Genomic DNA, 20,033 nt, shown 5'->3' on the forward strand with positions numbered 1-20,033 from the left:
AGATCACAGGCTAAGTTAATGACGGAACGAATGACAGACATTGATGACAGATGTTATCAGAACTGATAAATGTTGCTTTTAGGTACAGAGTCAGCCCCCTGTATCTGCAGATTCAACCAATCACAAATTTAAAACATTCAGAAAACTAAAATGCCACAAGTTCCAAAAAGCAAAACTTGAGTTTGCCTCTCTCTGGCAATGACTTACACACCATTATATTGTATCTCCCCGTGGACACCCTGGACAACCGCAGTGGGAAAAAATTAAGACCCACCTATCTCTTACCCAAGCACAAACTACCAAGGCCTCCATTAGAACCTTTCTGCTTAGTTTGTATTCCCAAACTAAGCCAACTTTTCTGGCCCCAGCAGATGTAAACACAGTGCCTTCCAGATGCTTACTGTAGAGGCCTCTGAGCAACGCCTGTCCTACATCAGCTCCTTAAGAGAAAGGCAGCAATACTGGACTCCCCGAGTTTGCTGCCGGCACACCTGGCTCTAAAGCAAATGGGAAAGGACACCGAGAAAGTTAACTATTCTGCAACCACAATCAATCTGTTGAAGAAAAACCAGTAACTGTAAGTCCTGACTCATCTACAAGTCTGGCTCTCAGGAACCTCCAGCATCCTGAAAAAGGCGTCGAGCCCAAATGTAAGTGAAGAACGAACACACACACACACACACACACACACACACACACACACACACACACACACAAATAAATGAGCAAACCAAACCAAACAAAAATGAACACAAAGATACTGAAGAGGCAACGGGGAGGGTGAAAAGGGTACAGGGAGTTAGCTGTATGGTGACAGATGGAAACTAAACTTTGGTGGTGAGCATACTGTAGTGAATACAGAAGTCGAATTATAATACTGAACACAGGAAACATATACTGTCATAAGCCAGTTTATAAAAAAAAAAAAGAAGAATGGATACAACCCTTGGCAGAAAGGCACAGCATTACGCTCTCGGATTTCGTGCAGCTCTCGGATTTCTCGTCTTTCCGTAAACACACCCAGCCCTCTTTGACTCCACTCTCCCCTCTCTGACCCACTGACGGGTCCCTCTTCTGGCCAACTGCTCAATCAGCCATGGACTGGAGATGCTTCCTTTTTCTGCCTCACTTCTTCATTCCTGAGACCTGATTTCTACTCTTGCTACAGTACCGACACTTTTCTATAAAAGATCAGAAAGGACAAACCCACGACCAGCCAATGGCCTTCAAGCTCTCTGCAGATTCAACCAATCACAAATTTAAAACATTCAGAAAACTAAAATGCCACAAGTTCCAAAAAGCAAAACTTGAGTTTGCCTCTCTCTGGCAATGACTTACACACCATTATATTGTATCTCCCCGTCTTTCCCTTGAAGTCTCCTGAGCACATGACAGCATTTATCAGATTCTGCCGGAAATGCTTTCCTCCATTCTGCGATGCTGCCATCTCCCATGTGGTTATTTAAACACCACCAAAGCACAGTAAAACAATGCACCTGTGAAAAGAAGGGCCTGGATTCTAATCCTGGTTGTTCTGGCACGAGCCCCTTTGGGGAGTAATCATACTTTCCTACGCAAAGAGGAAGTAACTTCCACTTACTCTATGAGACTGTTTTAAGAAACAAAGTTGGAGCAATACTTCAAACAGAAGCACATCGTGCAGCGTACAATTGTTTGTATCATTTAATTTACTGCGTGTTCACGCCACCATTAGATATAAGCAAAGGTCTAGAAGCCAAGGGGCAGAGAAAACAGGCAAGAAGCATACGGAGCTGGAAGGTATGTGAAATAATAAAGATTCAGCCGTCACTTTACTCAAGCAAGACTTTTCATCTGTGTGTGAATGTCTAGTGACTGTCATTAGTACATACTGTACCAGGTAAGGCTTACGTACTCCCTCAGGTGAGGGTTATCTTGGAGAGGTGTTTTTCACTTTTTAAAATGGGTTAACTTGATATGCGAGCTGCATTTGATCACCATCTACTCAGGTCCACACACATCACAGGTTAGCGGCTGTTTCATTGGAAAATCCAAAATAAAATGCCTTGGCCTTTATGTTTTAAAAGAATACCTGTAAACTTTGATAACAGAGGTAAGTCACTTGAAGTTAAAACGGGGAGCTCCATGCCCTTCACTCACAGGGTGCTCTGCACAGATCACAGATAGGGAACTCATCACTGGTACCATGACTGTGTCCTGGTATAATGCTTTTTCATTTAAATGTTGCCAATCATGACCAGCCACTGTAACTTGGCTGTGAAAGTAAGTCTCTTAAACTATTTAACATTAATCCAGCAATATGAAAGTGTATTCTACATGGCAATGAGTAATAGCCACTGCACAAAAGGCTTTCTCAAAGCTGGCTTCCCACGCGCTCCTAACTTCTAACCTCTCATTCTTCCGTGAGGGTCCCTGCACAGGCTGCCGTCTTGGGCCACCCCTGCCCTGGGAAGATGCATCTTCTTAGGCTTCTCTCATTTTTTTGGGCATTCCTTTTCTGGGCTTTCTTTTGTGGATCCCACTTTCTGGTCCTAAATGAACTATGTTTCCCTATGATATGCCTCACCCACTTTCTCTACCCTAATCTTTCAGTGTTTGTTGGGTGATCATATAAATGAATGAGCCCTGGTTATTTCTCCTGAGGTATTTTACCCGCACTGAAAATTCAGTACGTGTAAAACTAATTTATCCCCTCTCCCCAAGCACAGCGGTCCTCTGAAAAACTCCTTATCCATAGAAAACAGTCCAGACTCCTCAGTATGGCTCCCATGGTCACGGGAGCAATGGGCTCCAGTCGGCCTTCCCAGCTTCCTCCCGGCCACTCCCCAGAACTCTGCTCTTCTCTCCTTCAATTCCTTTGTCCACTCGGCTCTACCTGTCTGGCACGACCCAGCCCATCTTGTCCATCTGGATAGCAGATATCTTTAGTATGTCACTGCTTCCTATGACACTCCCCCCCGCCCCACCTTTCTAGCATCCTTAACTACTCCCTTACCTGAGTTCCCACAGCACTTGAACAGTACCTTCTTATTATATTTACATCACAGTACTATTTGTTTAGGTATCTGTCCTCCTCCTGGGACTGAGAATTTCTGGAGAGCAGAAACTCTTGCTTACTGCTTTGTAACCCCAGCACCTTGCACAGACCTTGGCATGATTCAGGTGCTCAACGTTTGTTAAATTGAATGGAAATGGCTCCAAATCATGGCTGAAAACTGCAGTTACCTTTTGTTTCTCCTTCTCTCAACCAATATTGATTCTTCTTACATAATGTTGCTTATAGTCATTCTTTCTTTCTAGTTCCACCTTCTCCATTTTAGCCTCAAATCTTTATCGATGCCCCAACTCCCAAAATGCCTCCAAACTTTAAGGATCTCTCCAGTCGGGGTTTAACATCAAGGCTGCACTTTGATCTCTTTGATACTGGCATGTAGAGGATAAGGCCCCACCTGCTGGCATCAACGTCTTCCACAGTCTGACCCTTCCTACCTGGAATGCAGGGACCACATTCTTACATCTCTTTGTCCCACACAGGGCTTTGTTGTATATGTACACACACATACATACACACACGCTCTCACTCACCTAATAAATGTTCGCTAAAATAACTTTATTACCAGGACAATTTTTCATTTATTTTGCTTTCTAAGTGCTGAGGGTTAATTTAGGCATTTAAAATAAATTAGTGGCAGTGTACATTTTCAAAATGCTGTTGGAAATCTCATCACCTTTATTAATTCTCATTACCGTATGACTTTCTCACCAGCAGGAACTGAGAGCCCTCCCTGGCTCCCTAGTATAGGGCAAAGCTTGCTCTCAGGTTCACAGCACGCCTGCTTCTTCCACTGTGAGCTTCCTTACTACACTGAGGTTATAATTTATCTGATTTACATCTTTCTTCTTTGTCTCTCACACTAGACTGGGGGCCTCTCCAGGGCTGGCACTATGTTTCCTTCATGTTTATTTCCACAAGCTGGCATAATGTTTGGCACACGGCTGCCACAAGGTAGGTACCGTGTAAGAATGGGTCAAGTTCACATTCATAACATTTGTAAAAGTGAAACTCTGGGAATTAGGGTACAAATTCCTAGCTCTCCAATATACAAAGTGGTCACTGGTACAGTTCTTCTCCCACTAACAGTGAGCTTCAAAAAATTAATCCTGTTTAGACATCTTGTCATTTATGAAACAAGAGGGGTTTTTTTTTTTTAACCAAGTCTATTCTATACATGTTTAGATTGTAATTAGGTTCAATAAGAGATATTAAACCAACAGTTAATTAAACAGAAAACTTAAGGAAACACAAAGATTTAACCTCTAAATATACGTTTTAAAATTCAAACTGGAAAGCTGACAAATTCTCAGAGATTTCCACAGTGAAAACAAAGAGGCAGAGAATTGTACATAATACTCTTTACTGGGAATTTTGACCAAAAAATAGGCTACGTAATACCTAGTAGAGCCAGGTAATACCCAATATCCACTCTTCTCTTCTTCCTTAGTTATAAAATACCTCATTTTTAGATGGACACATGGTTGCCCAAAATAAAATTTCTTCATCTTTCTTATAGGTATGTGTGGCTGTGTGATTAAGATCTAGTCAACTGGACGTAAGCAGAAGTACCGTGTGCACTGTAAGGATGTTCTGGGTTTTCTTTTCTGTGATTCTTTTTCCATTTCACCTTCCTGCTGCCTGGAGCACAGATGTAACAGCTGAGCTCCAGAAGCCAAAGTGGACCATGAGATGACCTTGGGAATGTAAGCCATACACAGGAAAACAAAAATATAAAGATACAGGACTGATTTTCTTTGTACTTCTTCAATGTGAGACAGAAATGAACTTTTATCTTGTTTAAGCCACTGTTCTTTTATGTGCCATTTGCCGCCAAACCTAATCTTAACTGATATGGGACCTTAGGTCCGTCACCTGTTGAAAACTCCCCTCTAAATTCTCACCAACTTAGTTTTTAAAAATATAAGCATGTTACAGGGTAAGAAGCACAGGCTTTATAGTTAGAACATATGGATTCCAGTCTCGGTCCCTTCAGGCTTTAGTCATATAATATAGGGCACCCTCTCCAGGACTCATTTCCATTAGCTGTAACACAGAGATGATGATGAGACCTTCTTCTTGGGCTTGTTGGAAGGGCTGAGTAATGTCAGGTGACACGATACGTGAGAAGGGGTTTGGTAAGGCACTTCCCCGGTGTTCCAGTGGTTAAGACTCTGCGCTTCCACTGCAGGGGGCACAGGTTCGATCCCTGGTCGGGGAACTAAGATCCCGCATGCCGTGCAGTGTGACCAAAATAATAAAAATGGTAATATAAAAGAATTAAGAAGAGGCTTGGTTAATTATAAAGTATTACATGATTCTTGTTATTTTGTTTTTGCTTCTATTTCTAACAGGAGAAAAATGAATCCTGGGCTTGGCAAGTGGAGGATTAAACAGGGCCGCCCAGGATCAGGCACTGAAAGTGAAGCCCAGCTCTCTTTAGCCTATCACTCATGCCAGGGACATTTAAAAGGGAGAGATTGATAAAAATATTCTCTAAACAGGGACCAGTGGTCTGTTGTCCAAAGGATGCACTTAGCATAGTGCCTCCCCTATGGTAAGTACTAAATAAATGTCACTTCTGTGGGTACCACTGCTCCCGGGAGTAGAGCAATGGAGGCTATAGCTCCAAGGAGGTGTCACCAGCATGTTCTTCTCCCGTAGATGGACCCGTGCGACCCAAGAATAACATCCTCCTGCTTGGAATCAGAATAAGGGGAATTACAGAATCTAGACCTTTAATATCAAAACCCTAAGAGAGCTTGATACATTCACGGCCTTGCCAATAGAACCACAATTCTTATAATTTGCTGTTGAAACAGTGGACCGGCACTTTCAAAGGTGACTTGGCTGACTTTCTTTTTCACTGAATCCACAGAGGGACCAACTTCAGTCACATTTCCTTCCGGCCTGGAGATCTTGCTCTTTAAAATGAGACCAACTTCGTAGGTTGTCTTCTCTCATGGTTCACGCACAAATTTATGATTTTACAATCAGGATAATTTCATGTGCCTTATTTGAAAGTCCTCAGTGACCAACTCACTACTGGTTCACCCCTAAAGTGTCTTTAATACACAGAGATGTGTTACAAGCAGTGGTTCTCAAGCATCAGTGTGGGTGGGGGTCACCTGGAGATCTCGTTAAGCTGCAGAATCTGACTCAGTATATCAAGGCAGGGCAGTGATTCTGCATTTCAACATTTTGAGCAGCAAGGTTAAAAGTATTATAGCTAATTAAGTGGCAAAGTTGGGATTTAAACCCCAAAGTCGATCTCTCTCCCACAATGCTGAAATGCAGAAATAGAGTGCTGAATAATAAATGAGACATTGTGTCTAAGCCAAATTATTTGGGATAACTATTATATGTAATGTTAAAATGCTAAAGTACCATTCTCCCAGAGAAAAAAGAAAGAAGTACACTAAGCTGGAGAAAAAGAAAACAATTTTTTTGAGGGAAGGACAGTGATAATCTAAGAGGAAAGAGACAAAGAAAATAAAATAGAGTGAAAAATTATGGAAGACAGATAATATTTATATTCTTAAGGAGAACGGAAAGAGCCACACTTGCCACATTTCGAAAATAACGACCCCAAACATTCACCCCAGGTCCCTGACCTCCCAAGTGGGACCAGGTAACAGCAACTAAGGATAATATGAGGAGAGAAGTCAGCTCCATGGCACAGAGAGACGAAGTCCATACTCCATTCCACCAGCGTTCCAGAGAACAGCCAGCTCTGCCAGCAACAGAGCGCAAAGCCAGGGCCGCACCAGCCTTCCAAGACCTGCCGTGACAGCAAACTTGTGAGGCCTCCCTCAGCCAACAGTTTATAAAATAGAGAATGGAGGATTCTGTCTCTATAGTCAGGCCTTAACATTTCTGGATCGAACAAGTCTGAACTTTAACAGCCAAAGCATTTTCTCTTGATTCCACATTAAAGGCAATTTCAAAGCACTGCAGAAAGCGTACTCTCTGCGTGTTCTCCATAAGACAGTATAAAAATCCCACTGTATTAGATCAGGCCATGGTGCATCCCGTGGGATTTTGCCTCTGCTACTGGCACCAAATGAGGTTTATAAAGAAGAACATGCTGTCCTCTTTGTCATTAAATGCAGACGTTTAGGAAACACCACAAACACATTTCCGACCTCCTCTGATGTCCTGTTATCCACCATTCTAAACACACCTAAAGCCCTCCTGAAGTGACTCAACCAGGATTGATAAGATTCTAGTTTCCTATGTTTATTACCTGCTGTTTAGAGTTGGAAGTCCTTTTACTAGTCCTGATCTATTTTCAAAGGACCTTCTTTGTATTTATTCTGTCTAAAACTGTTTTGTTCATGTATCACTTTATTAGAATCTAAGTTACTATACTGTTTTATAATTATTGCTTAGGTGGTCTGTCTCTCTCACAGGATTGCTAAAATTGGTCCTAGATTTTGTATCACCAGAGCCTAGCGCTGTGTCAAGCATATAGCTGACATTCAACAAAACGCTGGTTAAAATATAAGAAAGCTCTAGGGCAGAGATCTGATCGTCATATGGTACCGTTTTTTCAGAAGAATCTCAACAAGGTTTTGAATGGAAATTCCTTTATCTTTTCTGGTAACCAAAGACTGATGACCTCCTCATATTATTTCAACACTTCAGTTCTTTCCAATTCAAACCAACAGACATTTACTAAGCATCTACTACAAGCTGTCACTGTCAAAGCTGCAGGACACAGTTCCTAAGATCACACTCCTGTATCCTCTTTGACGAAGTTCATCAATACACCATAGTGAGCATTCAGCCCTTGCCTTTGTACATCTTCAAACAAATAAAAAGCAGTATATAATATATATTACATACTTGATCAAACTGGGGGTCTTCTCCACGTTGTAGAGATTTTGTCAATGGCTTTTCCTAGAAAGAAACACAGGCGAGAAAAATTACTAGAGGCTTTTAAATATTACAAAAGAAATGTCATTATTATTAAAATTGTTCTCATCTATTTCTCCCTTTATGGGATGAAGAGACGCCAGTTTTCAAATATGTGAGAAACTCTTCCTTACTATTCAAACCTTAAAGTATAGCGTTTGATCACCACCAGGATTTTTACTATTCATCTTCACACATTTGACCAAGACATTCAAACCTGATGCTATAAGTGATCCTGTGTTTTCAAAGGAAACCACATAATAAAACCTAGGGAATTTGTTTGAAATTTCACTACCTATCTTGGGACTTGATAGATAATAAAAAGTTGAAAGTGATACACTATTCCAGGTCCTAAGATTTAGAAACAAAATAGGGTATAATTATTAGTCTGAAGGATGGACAACCTACAATTACACACTTACTAGGTATAATCGGTGATCTCTGAGCATGATATTTTGGCCTGCGACACATCCAAATCTCTGCAAAAACCATCTGGGAAGTGACAAACGTCTACAGAAATAAATTTTCCTAATGATTATTTCTTCGTTTACATTAGGAAGCCTTAACTGACTTTTCAGGAGGGCATTTTGTAACTATTTAGCCTTACCTGTATGTTCCTCTTTTTTTGGAAGTTAATATTGACCCAAATTTGACTTAGGATTAGAAACCGCGCAAAAAGTTACACATCAAAAAATAGTGTTTTCGACCCGCACGGAAGGGGAGAGGAAGCGCGTCCAGAGGAGGGCCTCTGGAGAGTGGAGTTCCGGAGTTTGGAGCCGTGTGGCTGACAGGGTCTTGATGCTCTGACTGGATACCAGGCCGAGTTCAGGACATTGGTCCACCAGAGACCGCCTGGCACCACGTAACATCAAACGGTGAAAGCTCTCCCAGAGAACTCCATCTCAACGCTAAGACCCAGCTTCACTCAACGACCAGCAAGCTACAGCGCCAGACACCCCATGCCAAATAATTAGCAACACAGGAACACAACCCCACCCATTAGCAGAGAGGCTGCCTAAAACCATAGTAAGTTCACAGACACCCCAAAACATACCAGTGGACGCCATCCTGACCACCACAAAGACAAGTTTCAGCCTCATCCACCAGAACACAGACACCAGTCCCCTCCACCAGGAAGCCTACACAACCCACTGAACCAACCGTAGCCACTCGGGACAGACACCAAAAACAATGGGAACTACGAACCTGCAGCCAGCAAAAGGGAGACCCCAAATGCAGTAAGTTAAGCAAAATGAGAACACAGAGAAAATACACAGCAGATGAAGGAGCAAGGGAAAAACCTACCAGACCAAACAAGTGAAGAGGAAACAGGCAGTCTACTTGAAAAAGAATTCAGAGTAATGATAGTAAAGATGATCCAAAATCTTGGAAATAGAATGGAGAAAATACAAGAAATGTGTAACAAGGACCTAGAAGAACTAAAGAGCAAACAAACAATGATGAACAACACAATAAATGAAATTAAAAATTCTCTAGAAGGGATCAATAGCAGAATAACTGAGGCAGAAGAATGGATAAGTGACCTGGAAGATAAAACAGTGGAAATAACTACTGCAGAGCAGAATAAAGAAAAAAGAATGAAAAGAATTGAGGACAGTCTCAGAGAACTTTGAGACAACATTAAATGCACCAACATTCGAATTATAGGGGTGCCAGAAGAAGAGAAAAAGAAAGGGACTGAGAAAATATTTGAAGAGATTATAGTTGAAAACTTCCCTAATATGGAAAAGGACATAGTCTATCAAGTCCAGGAAGCACAGAGTCCTATACAGGAAAAAACCAAGGAGAAACACACCAAGACACGTATTAATCAAACTATCAAAAATTAGATTCAAAGAAAAAATATTAAAAGCAGCAAGGGAAAAACAACAAATAACATACAAGGGAATCCCCATAAGGTTAAGAGCCAATGTTTCAGCAGAAACTCTGCAAGCCAGAAGGGAGTGGCAGGACATATTTAAAGTGATGAAAGGGAAAAACCTACAACCAAGGTTACTCTACCCAGCAAGGATCTCATTCAGATTCGACAGAGAAATTAAAACCTTTACAAACAACCAAAAGCTAAGAGAATTCAGCACCACCGAACCAGCTTTACAACAAATGCTAAAGGAACTTCTCTAGGCAGGAAACACAAGAGAAGGAAAACACCTACAATAACAAACCCCCCAAATTAAGACAACAGTAATAGGAACATACATATTGATAATTACCTTAAATGTAAATGGATTAAATGCCCCAACCAAAAGACACAGACTGGCTGAATGGATACAAAAACTAGACCCATGTGTATGCTGTCTACAAGAGACCCACTTCAGACCTAGGGATACATACAGACTGAAAGTGAGGGGATGGAAAAAGTTATTCCATGCAAATGGAAATCAAAAGAAAGCTGGAGTAGCAATTCTCATATCAGACAAAATAGACTTTAAAATAAAGACTATTACAAGAGACAAAGAAGGACACTACATAATGATCATGGGATCGATCCAAGAAGAAGATATAACAACTGTAAATACTTATGCACCCAACATAAGAGCACCTCAATACATAAAGCAAATGCTAACAGCCATAAAAGGGGAAATCGACAGTAACACAATCATAGTAGGTGACTTTAACACCCTATTTTCACCAATGGACAGATCATCCAAAATTAAAATAAATAAGGAAACACAAGCTTTAAATGATACATTAAACAAGATGGACTTAATTGATATTTATAGGACATTTCAGCCAAAAACAACAGAATACACATTCTTCTCAAGTGCTCATGGGAACATTCTCCAGGACAGATCATATCACGGGTCACAAATCAAGCCTTGGTAAATTTAAGAAAACTGAAGTCATATCAAGTAACTTTTCTGACCACAGTGCTATGAGATTAGATATCAATTATAGGAAAAAATCTGCAAAAAATACAAACACATGGAGGCTAAACAATATGCTACTAAGTAACCAAGAGATCACTGAAGAAATCAAAGCGGAAATCAAAAAATACCTAGAAACAAATGACAATGAAACACAGCAACCCAAAACCTATGGGATACAGCCAAAGCAGTTCTAAGAAGGAAGTTTAAAGCAATACAATCCTACCTCAGGAAACAAGAAACAACTCAGATAAACAACCTAACCTTACACCTAAAGGAATAAGAGAAAGAAGAACAAAAAAACCCCCAACGTTAGCAGAAGGAAAGAAATCATAAAAATTAGAGCAGAAATATATGAAAAAGACATGAAGGAAAGGATAGCAACGATCAATAAAATTAAAAGCTGGTTCTTTGAGAAGATAAACAAAACTGATAAACCATTAGCCAGACTCATCAAGAAAAAAAGGGAGAAGACTCAAATCAATAGAATTAGAAATGAAAAAAGGAGACATAACAACTGACACTGCAGAAATACAAAGGATCATGAGAGATTACTACAAGCAATTCTATGCCAATAAAATGGACAACGTGGAAGAAATGGACAAATTCTTAGAAAAGCACAGCCTTCCAAGACTGAACCAGGGAGAAACAGAAAATATAAACAGACCAATCACAAGCACTGAAATTGAAACTGTGATTAAAAACCTTCCAACAAACAAAAGCCCAGGACCAGACAGCTTCACAGGCGAATTCTATCAAACACTGACAGAAGAGCTAACACCTATCCTTCTCAAACTCTTCCAAAATACAGCAGAGGGAGGAACACTCCCAAACTCATTCTACGAGGGCACCATTGCCCCCATACCAAAACCAGACAAAGATGTCACAAAGAAAGAAAACTACAGGCCAATATCACTGATGAACATAGATGCAAAAATCCTCAACAAAATACCAGCAAACAGAATCTAACAGCACACTAAAAGGATCATACACCATGATCAAGTGGGGTTTATCCCAAGAATGCAAGGATTCTTCAGTATAGGCAAATCAATCAATGTGATAAACCATATTAACAAGTTGAAGGAGAAAAATATGATCATCTCAATAGATGCAGAAAAAGCTTTTGACAAAATTCAACTCATTTATGATAAAAACCCTACAGAAAATGGGCACAGAGGGAACTTACCGCAACATAATAAAGGCCATATATGACAAACCCACAGCCAACATTGTTCTCAATGGTGAAAACTGAAACCATTTCCACTAAGATCAGAAACAAGACAAGGTTGCCCACTCTCACCACTATTATTCCATATAGTTTTGGAGGTTTTAGCCACAGCAATCAGAGAAGAAAAAGAAATAAAAGGAATCCAAGTCAGAAAAGAAGAGATAAAACCGTCACTGTTTGTAGATGAGATGATACTATACATAGAGAATCCTAAAGATGCTACCAGAAAACTACTAGAGCTAATCAGTGAATTTGGAAAGTAGCAGGATACAAAATTAATGCACAGAAATCTCTTGCATTCCAATACACTAATGATGAAAAAACTAAAAGAGAAATTAAGGAAACACTCCCATTTACCACTGCAACAAAAAGAATAAAATACCTAGGAATAAACCTACCTAAGGAGACAAAAGACCTGTATGCAGAAAACTATGACACTCATGAAAGAGATTAAAAATGGTACAAACAGATGGGGAGATATACCATGTTCTTGGACTGGAAAAATAAACATTGTGAAAATGACTATACTACCTGAAGCAACCTACAGATTCAGTGCAATCCCTATAAAACTACCAATGGCATTTTTCACAGAACTACAACACAAAAGTTCACAATTTGTATGGAAACACAAAAGACCCTGATAAGATAAAGCAATGTTGAGAAAGAAAAACGGAGCTGGAGGATTCAGGCTCCCTGACTTCAGACTATACTACAAAGCTACAGTAATCAAGACAGTATGGTACTGGCACAGAAACAAAAATATAGATCAATGGATCAGGATAGAAAGCACAGAGATAGACTCATGCACATATGGTCAACTTATCTTTGATAAAGGAGGCAAGCATATACAATGGAGAAAAGACAGCCTCTTCAATAAGTGGTGCTGGGAAAACTGGACAGCTACATGTAAAAGAAATTAGAACACTCCCTAACACCATACACAAAAATAAACTCAAAATCCATTAAAGACCTAAATGTAAGGTTAGACACTATAAAACTCTTAGAGGAAAACATAAGCAGTACACTATGATATAAATCACAGCAAGATCCTTTGTGACCCACCTCCTAGGGAAATGGAAATAAAAACAAAAATAAACAAATGGGCCCTAACGAAACTTCAAAGCTTTTGCACAGCAAAGGAAACCATAAACAAGACCAAAAGACAACCCTCAGAATGGGACAAAATATTTGCAAATGAAGCAACTGACAAAGGATTAATCTCCAAAATATACAGGCAGCTCAGGCAGCTCAATATCAAAAAAACAAACGACCCACTCCCAAAATGGGCAGAAGACCTAAATAGACATTTCTCCAAAGAAGCCATACAGATTGCCAACAAACACATGAAAGGATGCTCAACATCACTAATCATTAGAGAAATGCAAATCAAAACTACAAATGAGGTATCACCTCACAGCAGTCAGAATGGCCATCATCAAAAAATCTACAAACAATAAATGCTGGAGAGGATGCGGAGAAAAGAGAACCCTCTTGCACTGTTGGTAGGAATGTAAACTGATACAGCCACTATGGAGAACAGTAGGGAGGTTCCTTAAAAAACTAAAAAATAGAACTAACATGCAACCCAGCAATCCCACTACTGGGCATATACCCTGAGAAAACCGTAATTCAAAAAGAGACACGTACCACAATGCTCACTGCAGCACTATTTACAATAGCCAGGTCATGGAAGCAACCTAAGTGTCCACTGACAGATGAATGGGTAAAGAAGATGTGGCACATATGTACAACGGAATATTACTCAGCCATAAAAAGAAACGAAGTTGAGTTATTTGTAGTGAGGTGGATGGACCTAGAGATTGTCATACAGAGTGAAGTAAGTCAGAAAGAGAAAAACAAATACCATATGCTAACACATATATATGGAATCTAAAAGAAAAAAAAAAGTTTCTGAAGAACCTAGGGGCAGGACAGGAATAAAGATGCAGATGTAGAGAATGGACTTGAGGACACGAGGAGGGGAAAGGTTAAGCTGGGACGAAGTGAGAGAGTGTCATGGACATATATACACTATCAAATGTAAAACAGATAGTTAGTGGGAAGCCGCCGCATAGCACAGGGAGATCACTTGGTGCTTTGTGACCACCTAGAGGGGTGGGATAGGGAGGGTGGGAGGGAGACTCAAGAGGGAGGGGATGTGGGGATAAATGTATATGTATAGCTGATTCACTTTGTTATAAAGCAGAAACTAACACACCACTGTAAAGCAATTATACTCCAATAAAGACGTTAAAAAAAAATAGTGTTTTACTTTAGCTAATGATGATGTCCCAGAAAGATTCCATTTACATTTTGCTGATCCCAAAGATCCTTTCCCTGCCTCGGTTCTCCATTCCTCTCCACTGAAAAGGTGACATATACCCTAAGGTGGATGCGAGCCCCACCCCACCCCATAGAGTCTCTGTTCTTGAAGAGATCGGCTCAGTCTGGGTATCTAAAGCTTTACCAGGAACCATATGAATTAATTGCTCTCATTTGCAAAATACACAGCTTCAAAATGCATATTCACCTAAAATAAAAAGAATGCTGCCTTCTTAAGGGCTAATAAACATTGCCTCTTCAAAGTATATTATACTTTTCCTTTTATAGCACTTACCAAGGGTGATGAGCTGACTGACACCCCCAGTAGACTATAAGCTGCAGAAATGCAGTCCCCTCTATTTTTCCCAAGCACTTAAAGTTACAGGGCAGGGCTCTGCTTGGTAACGGTTAAACATTTGCCAAATTAATCAAAGCTGTAGACTAATGACGTCCAGTTTCTTCAACTATGAGATCCTCTTATTGGCATATGTGTGTTTTGCTATAAGTTAAAGGAATTTTTTAATATACTTTCTCATTGTGGCGAAATACATATGATGCAAGATTTACCATTTTTACGATTTTTATGTGTACAATTCTGCGACACTAAGTGCATTTACAATGTTGTCTAACCTTCACCACTCTATTATAAGGACCCATTTTAATGTCAAAAATTTTCAAGGAATTCTTAACCATCAAGCATAGACTTACACCCCAAACATACAAGGTAGTAATTCTATCTTGTTGTTTAAAACCATACATAATGACAGAGCTAAAACTATGATTTCAATGATACTTTTAAATGGTTTTGTACTATAACAGCAATACTTATTTTATATACATTAGAAAAGTGGGGCTACATCTACATGGGAAACTATAATGTATTCAGTCAAATGCTAATGGCTGGGACTTCCCTGGAGGTCCAGCGGTTAAGACTCTGTGCTCCCAACGCAGGGGGCATGGGTTTGATCCCTGATCAGGGAACTAAGATCCCACACGCTGCATGGTGTGGCCTTAAAAAAAAAAAAAAAAAAACCTAAATGGCTGAGACACATGTGGATCTGTAGACCCCTGCAATTACTCAGCAGTCCTTACCTTGGGAATCTGCCATCCTTTCATCCTAAAAGATGAGATCCTATCACAGTGGGGGATGGAAGGTGACTCTGTCCACCCACATCCTGGAACGTCCCATGCCTAAAAGTCATTTTTTCCCCACTACTATCTGGGTGGGAATGGTGATAAATATGATATTTTATGCTCACGTATTTGCATACATATGAAGGAAATAGCCTATGGCAAGTCTCACTGTGTCTAGCAAGCAAAGTTAATATGGTAAGTTGTTGCTATACTCAAAAGTCAAGTCCATTAGCTAATTACTTGAATTTCATGTCCCAGTAAAACAACATACTTTTACACTAAGTTCTCCTGAACGGTTCTTACACAAATATGCTGTCTTAATCATATTCTTTGAAGACTTAGTTTAAATGTCACTTCCAAGATTAAGCCATTCCCCACTATTCCCAGGCAGAGTCATCTGTTCCTTGTCACACGGCACTTTGCATCTCTTCCTGTCAGCATTTCCACTGTGTTGTAACTTGTCTGTCTCCCTACACTCCTAGTACAGAGTTGAAACTTATTATTAGGGTTTATTAAATGAATATATCCCTATGCATTTGGAAAGGTAGCTTTGGGCACAGAGAATCAAGTTCACATTTTAACATTCCCAAGATTAGCTGTGCATCCACATAGATTTTATCAGCGTCAAGAGGTTAAAAACTAGACCAGGGGAAGACAGTATTGCGCTGGCTAAAAAGTAAAGAGAAAAGGGAGAAGGAAGGAAGGAAGGGAGGGAAGGAGGGGAGACTGAAAAAGAGAGAAGCAAACTTGCTGAAGCTCAGGAGAGAGCCATCTGAAAACAAGGCAGAGCAATCAGGCTCATGCCCCCTTGAGAAAAGAGATCTGCAGAGGCCTGGTTTTGCTTGAGGTTCTCCTGCAGGAGATCAGCGCATGGAATCTAAAGTCTGCAAGAATCCAAGGTCTGCACATTCAAGACATCATGGGTCTCAAAAAGCATTAAATAAGTAGTAAAATGAAATTAACGCAGAGTAAGCAATGGATACTTAAAGAACAAGTAGAAACAGACTATGACAGAGGAGGCTCAAAATAATGGTCTCACTTGTCCAATAAGAACAGTGTGCGTTGTATAGTTTTAAAATTTGTCTTTGTTCTGTATTTTAGTACAGATTTACTTATTTACTAGAGGTTCACTAATTGAATGATGTTTGTTTTTCAAAAATCATTCTAATAAAACAAAACTTTGGGGTCATGGATCCCCCAAAATTCTTAGTGGTCCAAAGCTAGAAGACCTCAGCCTGTGACTCGACCTTGCCCAGAAGCCCTGGCTCACTGAGTGACAGTGAACAGAAGAGATGGGCAGACCAAAAACATCGTGAGACTTGGCATTGAACATCAGGGGTTGCTAACAGCCCAAAGAGAACAAAATAGACATTAAGTCCCTCCTGATGGAAGCAAACACTATGAAATAGTTTTGATAAAAACAAACAGAAAAAAAAAACCCTGTAACTAACCAAGCCTTTAGATATAATTTCCAATTTTCAGGAAATACAAGAGTTAGGAAAGAGTAAGAGGAATATGTTACACTAAGCCACAGGGATGCAATCAGCAAGACTCAGACTGAAGGAAACTGAAGTAAAAAAAGATATTTTTTCAATAAAAAGTTGCAAAGAGTAAAGAAATGGAGGTGGAGCCTATTGATTTTTGTTTTAAAGGCTATTGCACTATGTGGATCTGATCTGGGGCTGGATTCAAATAACCTGTTAAGAGGAAGTATGACATTCATGAAACCATTGGTGACTTGAACACATTAGATATTTGATGATGTTACGGGATTATTTTAATTTTTTAGGTGTGATAATGGTCTTTGTTTAAAAAAGAATGTTTATCTTTTGGAGATACATGCTGAAATACTTAGAGATTAAATGATATGGTTTCTAGCATTTGCTTCAAATACTACTGAGGAGAGGAGCTGGGAGCGTAACAAATTGGCCATGAGTTGATAACTGCTTTTGATGGTCACTGTGTTCATTACACGGTCTTCCCACTTGAGTACATGTTTGAAATTTTCCATAAACAAAAAAACAAACAAAAACTAAAAACAGGGGAAATGATGTATCATTTGTGTCACCATGAAAAAAAATTTTTATAATGTCTCAATTTCCAAGATGGCATAAGTCACTTAAAACTGATTTCTATAGTACTTACACAACTCTTTATCTTTTCCTGCTGGAGCTGCAGAAGGAACCCAACCCCACCCCATTTATTCATATTTCCTGGCAGGATCTGGGTGGCGAGCATCTCGCCTGCTGTGTGAGGAGCAAGCTGCCCTTCTCAGTCTGCACTGTGCGCTTTTCTTCCCCTGAATCAAAGAGCACTGCTGTCCCAACCCATCCAACAGGAATTTTCTCCTGTCACGAAGAAACCTGTAGGGGTTTCAAGCATTTCCATAGGAAAAGAGAAAGGTCCCTGTTTGTGCTTCTCAAACCTCGGGACATTCCAACCTCTCCCTCCCTTAAGAAAATACAAACTCTAAAAGCTCTTTGTGCCCATACCTACCTAAAAAGGCCTTTGACTTCTACCTCAATTTTCGAACAATTTCAGTGCATACTAGCTACATTTTCACTTTATAATTGTTTCGCACTGGGTTTCTCTGTAATCTGTAAGAGAAAAGATGGCCATAGTACAGCAGGACATGGCAGTGAGACAAGTCTAGAGAGACTCTTCTGTATCAAAAGGTGTTTTATTTGGGGAATACAAGGGGCTTATTTAATAAATCACTTTCTACCTCTGAAGTTTGTGTGGCCTAAAAAAATCCACAATGTGCCCCACACAGGTAGGACTTCACTAATCTCAAACGACCCCAGTATTACTGTCCTCAGAGATATTTCAATAAACACGTCACCCAGCAATGTCACTAGAGTTAATATGAGCTTATTCAATTTGTTAACTATGTCACCAGCCTTGCTTATGAGATACTATTTTAACATCTTTTAATTATTATATAACAGTTCAGTGCATGGACTTTGGAACCTGAGAGAGTTGACTTTGACTCCTAGGTCCCTTATTGGACCTTACTTAACCTCTCTAAGCTTCAGTTAACTTTTAGGTAACATAAGGATACATAATGCTAACCTATCTCATAGAACCGAAAGATGAATGACACAGAGTACTCAAAAATTGAGTCATTACTACTATTAAAATTCCTTTTAATACCATTATTATTGGGACTAGAAAGATTAAAATGTGTAACCTCTTTCATAATGTTCAGGAGCTGAAACTAAGTTCCACCTCTTTTCCTGGGGCAACGCATACTCCCACTAACGTTAATTAAAGCTTTAATTTTACCTTCCTGGAAGCTTCCAAGTGTAACTAGAAAGCTGTATTACAGAAAGTAGGAAAGAAACATAAAGGGTAATTGTCCCTCTCTCTTAAAAAAAAATCTAACATGACTACAGTGACTTTAATTCTTAATATGTAATTTAGAGGAAACCTTTTAATTTAATGGTGGGATGCTATAAAAGCAACCAAGTTTAAAAAAGAAAAAAACACCAAACTTCTCAAGTCTTGAAACTAGTGTTTTTGATTATAAGAACTTGTTTATGCATCACTGACTTAGGATTTTGATACCATCAGCAGTGAAATTTTATAATACACATGTCTGTTCTGAGTAGTCAACAAAAAATTTTCAGATCTGAACTTCTGCAACTGGGATCCCTCTTCACCAGAACACAGGGAGGATGTGTAGTGAGCTGCACCCTTCAGAGCAGCCGTGGGCTTAACTGTTGAGATGCCACTAAGGCATTTCATCCAGAACAATCGGCACACAGCAGCAGGCACCTTCCTCAGGCTGAACCAAAGAAAAATGAGGTTCAAAATATCTTCATGTCTGACACATATTTTTTTTCTTCAGATCTTATTTGTGCTAACTGTGATTCAACCTTGGAAACAGATCTAAGGAATAAGCCTGAGAAGTCACAGTTCTGAATACTGACCATTTCTCCCCAAAAGTCTCTCCCTACATGACGAGGGTCAATCAGGGACCTGGGGGTTGGAATCATCTTGAAGATACACTCCGGTCATTTTGTTTGCCTGCAGGGATCACTGAACTTCTGGCGGAAGACTCAGCCTCCTTGATGGTGCCTCAGTTTGTCCACAGGTAAAAATGAGCATCACTTCACACCAACCTGGCTAGGTTTCTAATAAGAATTCATGAGCACTAGTTAAAACCATTGGAGAGGGCTTCCCTGGTGGCGCAGTGGTTGAGAGTCCGCCTGCCGATGCAGGGCACACGGGTTCGTGCCTCGGTCTGGGAAGATCCCACATGCCGCAGAGTGGCTGGGCCCGTGAGCCATGGCCACTGAGCCTGTGCGTCCGGAGCCTGTGCTCCGCAACAGGAGAGGCCACAACAGTGAGAGGCCCACGTACCGCAAAAAAAAGAAAAGAAAAGAAAAGAAAACCATTGGAGATCTATGGAAGAAGGGGGCTAATAGAAACGGATGACACTGTGTTTCCCTTTTATTCTCTTCAGTTACAAACGGATTTCTTTAAACAAGAC

The 20,033-nt window shown here is 40.1% G+C and overlaps 1 protein-coding gene across 4 annotated transcripts in view; it reads right to left on the reverse strand.

Moving 5' to 3' along the window:
* FRY (FRY microtubule binding protein) overlaps positions 1–20,033 on the reverse strand; it is a 323,296-nt gene that overhangs the window by 167,095 nt on the left and 136,168 nt on the right. For all 4 annotated transcript variants that reach the window (XM_024755579.1, XM_024755578.1, XM_024755577.1 and 1 more), the window contains one exon: positions 7,901–7,954. In XM_024755579.1, coding sequence (XP_024611347.1) covers positions 7,901–7,954 — 54 coding nt within the window. The remainder of the gene's footprint in view (positions 1–7,900; positions 7,955–20,033) is intronic.

Source organism: Neophocaena asiaeorientalis, unplaced genomic scaffold, assembly GCF_003031525.2.
Source record: "Neophocaena asiaeorientalis asiaeorientalis breed wild unplaced genomic scaffold, Neophocaena_asiaeorientalis_V1.1 scaffold59, whole genome shotgun sequence".
NCBI lineage: Eukaryota > Metazoa > Chordata > Mammalia > Artiodactyla > Phocoenidae > Neophocaena > Neophocaena asiaeorientalis.